At 39.3% G+C, this 15,451-nt stretch overlaps 1 protein-coding gene across 8 annotated transcripts in view; it reads right to left on the bottom strand.

Moving 5' to 3' along the window:
• Positions 1 to 628: 628 nt before the first annotated feature.
• Positions 629 to 15,451, bottom strand: part of LHFPL2 (LHFPL tetraspan subfamily member 2) — a 200,106-nt gene continuing 185,283 nt past the window's right edge. For all 8 annotated transcript variants that reach the window (XM_074952680.1, XM_074952676.1, XM_074952683.1 and 5 more), the window contains one exon: positions 629 to 6,206. In XM_074952680.1, coding sequence (XP_074808781.1) covers positions 5,950 to 6,206 — 257 coding nt within the window. In that variant the 3' untranslated portion in view covers positions 629 to 5,949. The remainder of the gene's footprint in view (positions 6,207 to 15,451) is intronic.

The following is a 15,451-nucleotide window of genomic DNA, read 5'->3' as shown; positions in this document are numbered from 1 at the left end:
ACCCTTCCCAGCCAGGCCAACTGAATTTCCATCTCATTACTGTCTCTGAGTATTGCCAAAGGTGGCTAATGGCCATGCATTTATAGCATGGATTTTGTCACTTTTCTGTTAGGTGAAGTTCACTCTGGGACCATCACTCTGAAGGCACAAGTATTCAAGAAACAGCTTCTACATGCAGTATGAAAGGTGTTTTTTAAACTTACTTTGCCATGTAGATACCAACATCTTCAAAACCCTTCTCTCCCTGTAAAGTCTCATGGAGGTTTTTAATATTTTTAAAAAAGCAAGGGGTTTACAGTTGCTCTTAGGTGCAGATAGATGAATAAAGAGGCTCATCTATGTTCTGCCTAAAGGTATATAATGAAGTTCAGCTTGTCCAATAGGTGGAATGAGACAGACACCAATGTGTGTTTAACTCTTCTTACCTGTGGAGCCTCAGTTTTGCATTCAAATGTATAATGAAATCTTGTATTAGTACCAACCTTTTTAGGGAGTTTTGGGCTCTAACCTGAGGTTAAAGTTATACCACCTCTTTTGAAAAATGTATTAGTTTTATTTATATACATCAAGCCATTGTACAGTTTTAGTACAGTCAGCAGATGAAATACTTTAGGGACACAGGGTGTTTTGTTTCTCAAATTAACATAAAAAGGAAGAAGCCATAGCTGTGGTTGATATCCCTTAACATTTCTACAGTGATAAAGTAGTAGCTCATAGGGGATTCTGCTGAGTTGGGAGCTACCTTGCTATCAGTTCTGGGTTCTTCATTTGGAAATAGCATGGGGTTCTAAGGCACTAAACCCCATGCTTGAGTCCTGTCATGTAACAGAATTAGAAATGTTTACCTTTTCAGCCAGTTCTGGCTTTTCAAGTAAAATAACTGACAGCACAAGGTAGTGCAATTAAAAACCTTTACACTAAGTATGTGTGTCAGAAAACTCTTAACAGGTGGCCACCATGTTCAGCAGCACTACACTAGGAGTGAGTAAGCCTGGGTTCTGTTGCCAGTTCTAACCATTTCCCTACTTCTAAAATGCACATGCTACTTACTCTCCTTTTATAAAGTGCTTTGAAGTCTATGGATAAGAAATAAGTGCTTTAGTATCATAGTATTTAAAAGCCACTACACACACAATTGGTCAGTGTTTCACATGCCTTAAAACCTACTTTTCTTACTCTTCCCACACCAAAAGAAAAACCATGGTAGTTTTACCTTGCAGATACATTAGTTGTTAAAGCTATATTTAATTATAAAATCACTTTTAATTCAACTTGTATAAAAGATTGCTACAATTTGTGATCAATATGTAAGTGGTAATACAGTGTCACAATCACTGCAAAATCTCTAATGTAAATTTTCTAAGTATAAATCCCTTAATGTATCACCTTGATCAGCCTTAAAATAGTGAAGCATGTTCAAACTAAGGTAGTCCAGAGCTGTGGTAATAAGAATTTAGTTTACAAACTCCACTCTAAGTCAGCTTTAGATAATAAAAACAGATATTACTGGGTACCTAGTCAGTGCTGAAAAACATTACACAAAGCACTGGTCACTCAACAGCAGTACCACAAACCAACAATGGATAGGTGATTAACCACAGCCTACATTCCTATTCAGTTTTTGCAGCATATACAGGTACTGCCCAGTTGTTTGGTGGGGCACTGCCTTCACCACAGAGCCAGTGATGACTCCTGCTGTAGCAGGCTTCCCCCACCATTGGCTTTAAAGAAAATTTGACTTCGGCATTGAATACTAATACAAAATTTAAATGATCTATTTGAAATTCCCCAGACCAAGAGGTGCCTAAGTAAGTGTTTGTTAGGCAAAAAGATGGTACTAGAGAACCAGACTGTAGCTATTAGCAATGTTGACGCAGTGCCTAGTAGTCTATAGAGCACATGGAGAGACATTATCAAGCAGTGCTGAGCTTTTCAACTCCTAGTTGTTAGATTACAGTGCAGGTGTGCAGCTTCACAGTTGGAATTTAAGGCTATAAATAAAGCAGGTCTGGATTACCCAGATCTGAGTATTTCAAATGAATCTAGAAAAGAAATTTTAGATAAACCTTTAAACTACAATCAATGTTATCCTATTTCCTCTAGCATTACTCTAAAGTAGCAATAAGTTTGTCCAAAAACAAAATTCCAACCACTCTTCACTTGGTAGTCCCTTTTTAAAGCCTATCACATTTTAAAAAAAACCACTTATGTTATTGCACATCTCACACAAATTTGTGTATATATATTTAAATATGCTATACTCCAAAAATAACTATGGCACTTTACAGAATATATGTTTACAAAGGTGATCACACCACAGATGTTTAAAGAATATTTCTATCTTTAAAAAAATTTACAAAGTTAGTATGTTACAATTTTGAGGGAGTTAGACAGCTTTTTTTTTTTTTTTTTAAAGATGCCACATCAAACATTCCTTGCACCTAAGCACATGTACATTAAAAAGCAGTTATGCTATATGACCCATCATGAAACTAATTAAACATGCCTGAAGCTGACAAAAGAAAAATGATTTTCATAGAATGTCTTGGGAAGGCCACTGTTCTGGTGGAACTAAAATTCAGGAACAGCAGCCATCAAACTTAATGAGTTTTAAAATGTGACCCACTCATTAAGAAAATCTGTATGTAATAATAAAGCCATCTTATCACTTATTATCCTACCATGTCTTCCATCTATGCCAGTCACTGAGTATGACCTGTTGAGTTGATTAGATCAGTTTGATGTTATACTAGTACAATAATAGAAGCTGGTCCACTTCCCTTACAAATTCAGAAAAACACATGCAAAATAAATATTTTATGCACAGTACTATAAAACCCAACATTAATATTTTCAGCACTGTAAAGACTTAACATAGTTATGGCCTAATAATACATTGTTCACTGCTTTTTTTTTAATTCACACAATACATGGGGCATGCGTGGTCCAAACCAGTTCAGTTAAGCACTGCATGACACCTTTGAAAACTGTAATCTGTCATTGATTAATATAGTACTTGGATTTTTAACATATTTGTGACACTATATTAAGAGTGTCATGATTTGGTGGCATTGATTTTTTTTTTTTAACAGCATACTATCTTCCTAAAGAAAAACAAATTACAACATTAAAAAAAAGAATATAATTTATCTTCACCCCAATTCCATGTGTTGTTCACAGCACTTAAGACTCCCTTTAGTTAAAAGTTCTGTATCACAGCTGTTTTAGTGCCCCAGCTTGTATTGTGCACATTCCAATGGGTGCGGGGGGCTCGAAAGTAGTAGCAGCTGTGAACAAGCAATAACCTTCGTAGAAGGTTCTTACAAGGTTTTTTTATAGGATTCATCCACATACAAATAATATGGTTGAAAATTTGGAGCGTGTGCTTCATAAGGTATACTTTGTATGTACAAGGAAACATATTTCAAAGGCACGCAGTTTCAAATAAGACACATTATGATGCCGTGGCTACAGTTTTGCTCTAACTCACCAATTTTTGCAAGTGGTTATAATTTGTTTAAAAAGAAATCTTGCTCTATGCAGACACTTGGCATAAATGGTTCCAGCCCATAGCTTTATTTTATTATGTTAAATATTTAAAAGAAAAGTGAGTTACCCGTTTTAAAATCTTGTCTAAGAGTGCAGTGGGATTGGGAGGGGGGGAAAACACAGGTTTCTCAAGTGTGAATTCTGGATTAACAAGAGGAAAGGCTGGGTTCTCACAATTCAGTGGTGAAAAAGAAAATTAATTACCACCAAGGGGGAAGTTTTGCCCTGTGGCTAGCATAACGCTTTCCACATCATTCTGCCCCGACATCGGGAATGTGCACAGGAGAACAGAGGTGTCAGCAGCACTGCTACATAGGGGTCTTGGATTTGTATTTCAGGAGAAGCAGGGACTCTGGCACTCCAGCACATTGATTATGGATCACTACTACAACCTATCAATTTAATGGGTCCAAAGTAACAGGTCTGGTTTATCAGGAACAGACCAGAACAAAATTATTCCACTTCAAAACGTAAATTAATTGATTTAACTTATTAGAGAGGCAGCATCATTAGCAGCTGGAGCTTACAAACTACCCATTTATTAAAAAGATAACGACATTGTCTTTTTAAACCTTTATAGTTGAAGCCTGGGCACTCACTAGAATCTCTCACACAGATCAATAATTTCTAAAGACCTGTTCCTGGGAAGGAGACTTCCACAGGAGCGGATAAAGAGTTCAAAAAGCATAGGGACCATATGTGCTCCAAAGAAACCTTTTACATTTAATGGTATAACAATGGTAAGACTGTGCATGGTTAATGCAAGCTGCATTTCCCTCAGCTCTAGGTCAGGAACGATGCAGCAAAAATAAGAACACAAAACCTTCACATTTCTATACAAATTTGGTGTTCTCTACAACAAATCAGTCTTGTAATCCAGAGGCTAATCATTCTGTCTGCAGAAGTTATTTGATTTTTAACATTACAGAAAAAATGGATAAACTTGCAGACACCTTTTTAACAATAGGCTCAGCAGCCTTCAGTGCCTAATAGTATTTTACCACCACCATGAAATAACTATTCACTTGATATTTGATTGGAAATTTTAAAACCGTTTATCTATTTTGTGCTCATGTATCCCCAAGGCAGTACAGTATTCTTTCTTCTAATATGCTCTCAGAATAATTCCAGTAACTGGAGAAACAACACAAGTATTATGACTGATCTGAACGCATTTTGGAAAGGAATGTCACTCGTGGCAAGTCATATTTCTGCTTCTGCTGATTCTGCTGGAAATGGGTCCATACCAAATGTGGTTAAAAAGAGTGGGAAAAGGTTTTCCCACAAACATTTAGAATTTGGCATTGTCTCCTGCAGGGTGAACGTCTGTTACAGACTAAACTGGCTCTAAGACACTGGTCTGTGGACTGGGAATGACGTTTCTTTTGGCAAACAGAGAACTATTGTAATTGTAAACCCAACATACAGTTCATATTTTTACTGAAGAGTGTCAACACTTGTTGGCATTCACAAAATAACCCTGTCAGTTGTGCTGCTGAGAGAATATAGTGTTTTTCCTAAATATTGAGGATTCCTGGGATTTCTAGTAAAGGCACCATTTTTGTATCCAAAGTTCAGTGTTTCACACATTAGATCCTAAAACATTATTTCTACCATTTTTATTTTATATAGGTAAACTCCAGGGTAATGACAGTTCCCCTGGCTCTGCTATGAAACAAACATAATTTAACTTCAAATCTAGCTGCTAAAATATAATGTACCTACCACTTGTTACTGATACTTCATGCCAGAACAAACTAAATAATTTGAGCCCCTACCTCACTTTCTTTACAGTTTATATGACTTTTAGCAAGGTCTTAATGTCAACCCTGTTCTCTTTGTCATGCATTTAATTATCCAAAAAAACCCAGTTGTGCTTTAAGTAATTTTAAAACTCAACAAGCACCACCATATTAACTATAGTACCAAACCAGATGGCAGTAAAACCTTCACAAGTGATTGAAGCCCTTGAAAACAAAACCTGATTAAATAGGCTAGTCCTGTACATAGTAGAAATGTACTGGCTTTTATTATTTTAATGCAGATCCTTCAAAGTGACCAAGGTGGAGAATGCAATCTGATAAAATCAGAAATTGTCAGGTATATTACAATGTTTGTTCACTATATACACTCCCCCGCCTCGCTCTCAAGTTGTATATTCTGCTGAGTCCTGACAATGTAGTCATACCAAGAATTCCCACATATCTACACTCTCTTTGCTTGAGATCCTTCTTTCTCTGGTCCTCATCGCCCAGCAAGTGATAGAATGTTCAGTAGTTCAAGGCTTAATCACACAAATTGTGAAAACAGGTAAGTGGATCCTTTTATCAAGTCATTTAAAAGCAAAATAGACTGAAGTCAGTGTTTCCCAGGCACTGATTGATCTTTTTTCCATTGTATTTAAAGGAGGCAGATAAGGTTTTTCCCCTCTTCAATTTCTTCTTGCACTTTGTCACTAGATGTGGCAATTTCTGCTTGTGCTGAGAAGACGGCACAGATGAATGTCAGACCAGTGCCACCGATAGCTGTGTAGAAGGCCCAGCCCAGTGAGCAGTCTCCTAGTTTATAAGCAGAAGCATAATATCCACAATAGCTTATTGCCTTCTGGCAGCCCCAGCCTGCAGGGTACAGCATCAAGCCTAAGATAAGGAAGAGGCCTTTAAAAAAAAAAAATAAATAAAATTTAACAACCTCTATATATGAGACAATATAACATTTTGCAATTATTGTAATGTACAATGTTCGGTCACACCTACTCCCCTACAAATAATAGAAATGAGAGATGAAAAACCCTGTTGGCCCATCATTCTCTGCGGTACACTGCATAGTGCTTTGTTTAAATTTCTAGTCCTTCCACCACTTTGCCAGAGAGAGGCTATTTCACAGTCTAATAGATCTGTCAGTTTTTCTCCTCTTTAGTCTTTTTTTTTTTTTAGCCCTAGCAAACAGGTTAGCCCTAGTTACACACCTATTGTAAAAGCCCAGAGTATTTGTCTACTCTTATACCCTTCAAATACTTGTGAATAGTTCTTGTATTCTGCTCAGAGTCCTCACTTAGCCAAGGCACATTTAATCTTTCTTCATAAAACAGTTTCTCTAGTACTTAAACATTTTTGTTGTTTTTCTCCAAATTCTCCCATTTGATCCTTGAACTTAATAAGCATGGCCATACTCAATCCAACCAATGGTCCATCTAGCCTAGTCTCTGACAGTGGCTAGTGCTAGAAGCTTCAGAGGGAATGAACAGACCAGGGCAATTTCAAGTGATCCATCCTCTTGTCCGGTCCCAGTTCCTGGCAGCTGAAGGACACTTGGAACATGGGGTTGCTCCCCTGACCATATGTTTAGCATATCTGGCACTTAAATGCACTTTGCAATGCCGGCTACAAAAGTCCCATGCGAATGCCTGTTCTCACTTTCTGGTGATATTGTAAATAGGAAGTGGGCAACATTATCCCTGCAAATGTAAACAAACTTGTTTGTCTTAGGGATTGGCTGAACAAGAAGTAGGACTGAGTGGACTTGTAGGCTCTAAAGTTCGGCACTTTTTTGTTTTTGAGTGCAGTTATATAACAAAAAAATCTACATTTGTAAGTTGTATTTTCACGATAAAGAGATCGCACGACAGTACTTGTATGAGGTGAACTGAAAAATACTATATCATTTTCACAGTGCAAATATTTGTAACAACATGAGCAGTATACACTTTGCATTCTGTGTTGTAACTGAAATCAGTATATTTGAAAATGTACAAAAACATCCAAAATACTGAATAAATTTCAGTTGGTAGTCTGTTGTTTAACAGTGCGATTAAAACTGCCGTTAATCACGATCAATTTTTTCGAGTTAATCACATGAATTAACTGCAATTAATCAACAGCCCTACTAAGAAAGGGTATTTTCTTTCAAATTATTTTTTGAATTTTGCTTGGCATGGCACTATGAACATGCAGGATGTTTTTGTTCAATTATGTGTAGCAAATTTATTAAACTGCACATATCAATAATAAGATTTTAAATATTACCTGATTTTTTCTGTACAGTAACTAACTCCTCACTTAAAGTCATCCCGGTTAACCTTGTCACGTTGCTGCTCCATTAGGGAACATGCGCGTGTAAAGTTGTGCAGTGCTCCCTTATAATGTCCTTTGGCAGCCGCCTGCTTTGTCCACTGCTTGCAGAAAGAGCAGCCCATTGGAGCTAGCTGGTGGGGGCTTGGAACCAGCGTGGACCGGCAGCCCCCCTATCAGCTCCCCATTCCCTGCGCCGGCAGCCGTCCAGCAGGCTAGCAATTGTCAGCAGTTCAGCTGTCCCTACCCCCACTGCCATGTGCTGCTCCCCAGAGCCTCCTGCTTGCTGTGCGGGGGGGGGGGGGGTGCTAATTTCAGGGTGTGCCCCTCCCCTGCTTACTCTATTTCCATAGAGCGGGGGGGAGGGGCAATGACAGGGCTCAGGATGGAGGGAGTTTGCTGGCAGCAGCTGCTGTCTCAACTTGTTGATCTACTTAAAAAGGCAGTGTACTTAGTGTGGGGTCAGCATACTTAAAGGGGCAATGCACATCACTCTCTCTCTCTCACACACAGTGTGTGTCTCCATCTGCCATGCTGTCTCCCCTCCCTCCATTCATGCTGCCTTGTAGAGTGTGAAGCTACATTAACAACAGTGTGTTAACCCTTGAAGGCTCAGCTGATTGCTAGTTCATCATTTAGCAGCAAGGCATTCCCTGGTAAATACCCCACCCTCTGACTTCACCACCTCGACCAAGCTTCACAATCATCATCGCTGTGTACCAGTATTAAATAGCTTGTTTAAAACTTATTGTGTGTGTGTGTGTGTATACACACACACACACACACACACACGTGTGTGTGTGTATATAGTCTTTTGTCTGGTGAAAAAATTTCCCCAGAACCTAAACCCTCTTCCCCCCCATTTACATTAATTCTCATGGGGAAATTGGATTCTGACGTCATTTTGCTTAAAGTTGCATTTTTCAGAAACATAACTACAACATTAAGCAAGGACTTACTGTACCTCTAACACAATGCCTTTTGGGAAAGACAAGTTGTAAACAGTGCTATCACTGTAAAAGTGAATCCAGAGAAAGTTTAGTTTTCCACCTACCTCCAGCATTAATTCATTCCTATATTTCTTCCAACCCTGAAATTTCCACTAAGTTATAAATCACAGCCAGTCTTTGTTTATTCCGCAGTAAATCTTCAGTGCAAGAACAGATGTAAGGACTAGTCCCTTCACATTCAATTCAGTTAATATTTTACATGCTTTAGTACATTAGATTTTCTTAATTATTGTTGAAAGAAATTCAACCAGCTGTGAAAATTCTCCCTCAGTGAAAATAAACTACAGTTCCCAGGTTTTTAAACCATTGAATATATGACAATAAAATGTCTATAAATGTCAGTTGCATCACAAAAGAAAGTCCTTCATGAAGCATTTCTTAAATAATGATGGGAGAGCTATTGCATGAATGAAGTGTAAACTTATTATTCCTCGGGGTAGTGAAATCTCCCAGTGAATGATGGCCATTCTTAGTGAAGGGATTTCTTCCCCATTGTATACGCAATAAGAAACAATGACAAATTTTATGTAGTGCTTCCTGTCTGGTGCCTACGGTACATCGAGTATAAAGTAGTGCTTAATCTTAGGCAGATCTGGATAAGCTGTGCTTTCATCATGCTGAGCCCACCAACCATTTCAGACTAAACACCAACAATTCCCCTCCTTTAGTCACCTGCACTTTCCTGTTCAATGTGTAACCAGATGACTAAACAATATTTCTTCTTATTGTACAACTAATGTGTCGCAGTTGCTATTTCTTTTAGTGATCAACAGCAAAAGTTCACTAATCATGATTTTCAAATAGTGTCTAAGCAGCCAACACCATGTGAGTTTCTAAAACTGCATCAAGGAAATACTTTGTTTATATGCCCTAGCAAGAACTGTTAACTACACATTTGATGTCTAGACCATTCTGTACCAATATTTAATTTACATCTATCTCCACCTACTGGAAGAAGAGCCCCTGAAAATGATAAAATTGTTTCTTGGCATTCATTTCTCAGATCTGAAGAATTCCTACCCGAAGCTCATGCTGCTGAAGCTGTTGTACTGTTCTTGTGTGTACTCTGCCTGGATTTTATGGAAAACCAAATACCAATTTGGTCTCTTCCTCTGAGGTTTTAGCCTTAATGTCTCTGCCACTTTGAACACCTCAACCAAAATCTGGTTTAATACACAATGCTACAATACTTTGCTTTAGCTGATCTCAAATAAATGGCCTAATCCTGAAAGGTGCTGAGCACCCTCAACTCCCATAGCACTACCAGTCACCTTGCTTTAAGGGGAGAGCAGATTTCTGAAAAAGAAAGATAAAGTTGACTATAACAATTAACTGAACTGGGACTGTCTTGGAAAAAACTGTGAAGGGTCAGTTTTCTCTGCTTGCTAAAAACAAGTAAGCTGTCATGTCCCAGACTGGTATTACCAACACTGGAGAAAGTAAAAATTCTTAAGGTGTTTTCCCCTGCCAAATCACCTTTCATTCAATTTCAGTAAACATGTAACATATAAGACATTGCCTCAAGAGTTCCACCACTTCCTTATTTTTAAGACATATCAATGTTTACCATCCTTAACGACTTTAATATTAATGTCTGTGTCCCAATTGTAGGAAAGCTTAATAAATGTTTTTTTTAAATTTTAAATGTATAGCTACGACAAAATAGAGCTCTTTAATGTCACATAGAGGCACTTCATGCCATATATTACAGCATAAAAAGCTATTGGCCAGCCAAATAGATCCATCTCTGATCTCTCCCAGCTAAGAAGGCTGTAGGGGTAGCAGGTTCAGGTGGGTAGAGAGTCGGAAGAGTCTCTCACGTTGTTTCCTTTTGCTTATCTGAAGGAGTAGTGGTTAACTATTCTACAGACCTGCCGCCTTGACTGCTCCTGCTGGTTAAGAATCCAAGAAAATTGTGACAAAAATACAAAAGAACAAGTAAAAGAAACACAGATGAACCAGGAAGAGCCAATATCCCACTTATTCCTTAGTGGACAGGGTGGCTTAGTAGTCTATCATCAGGGTTCAAATATTTGGTGTCTCTAGAAATAAAATCCTGGCAGGGTCAACAGAGAACCTTGTCCTTCCAAGTTAAGTTGAATGGCATGCAATTCAATACAAAGGGTATTTCAGATAAAAACTTTCACACTAGAAGTCCTGATCCCATGTATTGTTACAAAACCACATGAGAGCATGCACAAAACCAGCCTCAGCATTACAAAAATATGTGTATGGCCATGCTGAGAAAAGCAAAAATACGTATTAATGTTTCCCCCTCCTCCCTGAAATGAACATAGGGTCAGTGCAGGATCAGTTCAGATGCTTATCCAACCCTTCTGATACCAAAACCAAACCCTACAACTAACAGGCCCTGGCTCCTCTCTACCTGTGTTCTGCTAGGAGAAATGGGGGTGGCCAAAGCCTATGACCCTGCCGCATTTGCAAAGGCAGGCCCACTTCCTCCCCTCTAGTGTCCATATGGGGTCACTTAACCCTCTACCAGTCATCCGACATCATGTTTTCCCCTTCCTCAACACCCCTCTTAATAGTCCAGACTCCACTAGGGGTGGGAGGAGGAGGATTGCTGATGGCTCCAAAGCAACTGACTTTGTTCTCTTGCATGGTTGGCTGCTCAGTGTGCTGTCTGCATTCTCTCCTTCCTGCTCAGTGACCAAGGGAATCAGGGTGTGCATCTGGAGAAGCCAGGCATTCAAAGCACAGTGCCTTCACTGGCTGCCAGGGAGAGAAGCACTCAGCTGCCCATCCCATCTAGATGCAGCCTGGACAGCAGCTTCTAGCAACCAGGAGGGGGGGAAGGCAGCTGCCTGTTAATTACGTTAAGCCCGACAGTGTCCATGCCTGGTATGCCCTTTCTGCAAGTTAATTTAAATGTTTCTACATTTGGAGGAGGAGAAAAACGGCCTTTTCTTTGGTTATCTTCCATTGCCACTGAACTCTGCAGTGTAGTTGCACAGCTCGCAGCTCCCACACCATTGCATTTGCTCTGCTTCCTCTGATTTGCATTCTGAGGGATAGGCCCTGGGACACACATGGTGCTCCTGCACTGTGAGCATCAAGGATATGGAAGAAAGGAAGTACGAATGGGCAGAGAAGGCGGGGAGGGATTCAATGGAGGGAGACAGGAGAAACAACATTGGGGCCATTAGCAGTATTCTATACTGGATGGTTGAGAGGTAGGAGCCTTCATATCACAGCATTTCCAGAGGTTTGTGTACGTTCCCCTCACCTGTCACAATGTACTTCTACTCATGCAGCAGAGCACGCTACTGGCCTCTGCATCATGTAAATTCAGTGGTTTCCATGGTTAAATTTGTGGTCTTGGTTTATTGATTTGTATCTCAGACAAACAGAGGCAGTCACACGTGAACAAAAAGCAATTGCAGACTAGTCTGCAGCCAGATTGTCAACCAGAAAAATTACTCAGAAAATGGTAAATTCTCATTAAACATTAATTTCCCACACCAGCCTCCACACTGCAGCATGAGGGCCCTGATATTTCTTAATAAGCAACCTGTTTGATGGTGAAGTTTCTTTTTCATGCTAACACCGAACACTGATTTACTGCAATTAGTTTGAAAACAACCATTAAAATATTATCCAATGCCATGATGCTGAGAAGGGATAAAGCTCAATGGGTACCCAGCAGCCCGGTAGCACCTAGGACCAGAACCCCACTGTGCTAGGTTCTGTACAATCACAGAACAAAAAGAAGGTCCCTGCCTCAAGAGCTTACAATCTAAGTGTAAGACAAGAGAAAAACAGATGGATACAGACAGTTAGGGAAGTACAAGGAAACAATGAGACAGTATTGGCCAGTGTCACAAGCAGTGGTATCAGCATGCCAGGTTTTTTAATAGACATGATGCAAAAGAAGAATTTTAAGGCGGGATTTGCAGGAGGATAATGAGAGAGATGTATGGAGGTTTCTGAGGAGCTCCTCCCGAGTGTGAGGGGCAATATGGGAGAAAGCACAAAGGTGTCTGAAACTTTAACAAGTTTCAGATGAAGGCTGCCATCGTGGGCTGATCAGAGGCAGGAGATGACATACTGATAGTGAACGTGAGATGGTAGGTAGAGTGGGGATAGGCTGTGACAGCTCTTGAAATCAAACAAATAGCTTATATAAGTAGCCACTGGAGGGATGAGATTGTCAAAGTGACAGGTTAGGAAAATGATGTTTGCAGCAGAATTCTGAATGGATATGAATAAGGAAAGATTGCATTTGTCAAGGCCCAGGAGAAGGACGTTGCAGTGACTGAGATGGGGTACTTTGTTGAGAGTTTTAGCTGTGTGAATGGATAGGAAAAGATAGGAAAATATCTAAGATGTTACACAGAAAGAATCAGCAAGATTTAGATATAGCATGAATATGAGGACCTAGAAAGAGGTCTGAGTCAAAGATGATGCCAAGAAAATTGTAGGATGGGAAGGGAAGGCAAGCTCAGGGGAGAGGGAAGGTCACATCATATTTTGTCAATTTTCTCTTGGAAGAAATTGGCAAGAGCCTGTGTGGAGAAAGAAATGGAGATAGGGGCATGGCTGAGTCTGAGGAGTGAGTCACAGATTGTGAAAAGGTGGCTGAGATTGAGGACATGGGATTTAATAAAGTTGGAGATGTAGAGTGGCTTAGCTAAGGAGATGGCAAAACTGAAGGAGGAAAGAATAAATTTGTACTGGAGGAAGTCAGTCTGGTCACAGGCTCTCCACCAAAAATACTCTACAATGTGAGAGCAGAAGCAGCCAGAGCTCCAAGCCTACTAAGCCTGGTTTAGGTCACAAGTCAAACCTGTGCCTTCCTTAGTACCTGTGCCAAAACCTATCTGCTGTTGCCATGACTCTTCCACCCAAGAGCACAGCCAGCCAGAAAATGTAGCTATTTCTATGTAAAGTCATAAACAACACCCTTCTTTCCTTCCCAAGCTCAGCATATCACCCTGAGAGTGCTCTCCAGCTCTATACATATAGCTAACGAGCCTCGCACTGTAGTACCTAGGCACAGGATTTCAATCCAGGACTCCTGGTTGTTGGTATCTAATACTACTTTCAAAGTGCACAGTACTGTTTTCAAACCACAGATTCATAAGTACACAGGTTGCACGTAAAACGTATCTATCAGCTTGAAATTTTTTAGCAGCTTGAGATACATAATAGGGAGTATCAGTAAAAACAGCATTAGCTTCAAACCCCCTAACAGCAGCCCTGTTTTAAAAAACTATATGAGTGAAACTTTTTTAGTAAAGTATTTAAATTGAATTGTAAAGCAAATTTTTAAAAAGGTGTCTAGCGTGACTCTAGCATACATTTACCTCCACAGAGAATAGCAACAAAAGAGCACAGGCTCTTGGTTTCTTGTCTAAATCTGCCCTCTCCATAGACTAAAAACTGTTCTAACCCTGACATTTTGGAATCTGGCTTCAATTAAATATTAAATCTGCACTATACAGATTTATGAGCAAACTCAATAAATAAGATTAAAGCATTTAAATATTTGTTATTCATAGAAGAACAAAGCTCATATTTGAGTTCTATAATTTTGTCAGCATAATCAAATCAAGCAACAATGATCTTCACTCCAAGACTAACCTGGCTACAAGATTAAGTAAATATTAATGATGATTTTTTAAAAAAAATCAGCTATTTACACCCTTATCCTAGTGTATTTGTCTAGCTGCCAGTCTCCAAGATTCAGAGCACAGCATGTAATTCTGGAAAGTAAAAACTGATTCCCATTCTGAAGCTGAGTTTCCCCTGAAAAAGCCTTTTGTGTTCTTGTGATAATTTACAGCTTCAAGTTAACATCCAAACTGCCTCTGCACACGTAGGTTTGCAAGAAGAAATGTACAGGCTAGTTGAAAACTTATCCTAATGTGTCTGTCTCCGTTACCATTTCATACAATATTTTTAATCTCCTTGTTTAAAAAATTTGTTTATACAAATTTTTCTTCGTCAAATTTCTTTTTTGTTATCATTTGCCAACTTCGTGTCACCCTCCCATTGGGATGTCACAAACCAGAGATGAGGGTTATGAGGGAAGGTTATGTACTACAGTCCATTCAGCAAGATGACTACAAACAAAACTAGAAAGCTCAAAGCTACAATACTCTCGCGCGCCATGGCCAGGAAACCTGTGCACGTACAATGAGCGCTCTGATTTAAGACTCTTTGATATAAGTCTATTTCAACCAAGAGTACTGCCTCATAGTTAATTGGGGGATTTTACCCTGAAATCTGAAATCTGCCTGAAATCTCTGCCTGAATAACACTTGCTTATCAAACTCAAAATCTCTGGCTTCTAAAAGAAGCCTTAAGAAGTGGAAAAGGCCACTTCATTATTTAGATTGCTTCTACTCAGAAAATATACTGTAGTTTAACATCATGTAAACATCAACCCTTCTATATTTGGATGATCTAAAAGCAAACACTCCACCCCACCTCAGAACACAAAAACAAAAAACTCTAGGTTGCTGCATAAAATTATCAGTATAATGTATTTTTGTGAAACTGAATCTCTTGAAAAAGACATAGCAATGCTTTGCACATTAGTGTTGCAATCTTCCCCCTTCCTTCTCCTTTGGTTAAGAATTTTTTTTTTCCTGAAGACACAGAAACTGTGATAAACTTGTTACTCAGGATTTTGATACAGTTCAGTTGACGCAGGCTACCATTGTGGAAAAACAGCAATTTGATTAACAAACTTCAGCACTAATTTGTCACAGCGTGTGCTAGTCAGCAGTTGGGGTAAGATCTGAACTGCAGCAGAACAGCCGTTTTTTGGTGACGTAAAGCAGATCCCCTGGCCTG

The sequence above is a fragment of the Natator depressus genome, chromosome 5 (genome assembly GCF_965152275.1).
Source record: "Natator depressus isolate rNatDep1 chromosome 5, rNatDep2.hap1, whole genome shotgun sequence".
NCBI lineage: Eukaryota > Metazoa > Chordata > Testudines > Cheloniidae > Natator > Natator depressus.
The sequence above is the reverse complement of the archived record's forward strand: the minus strand, read 5'-3'. Positions and strand labels throughout refer to the sequence as shown.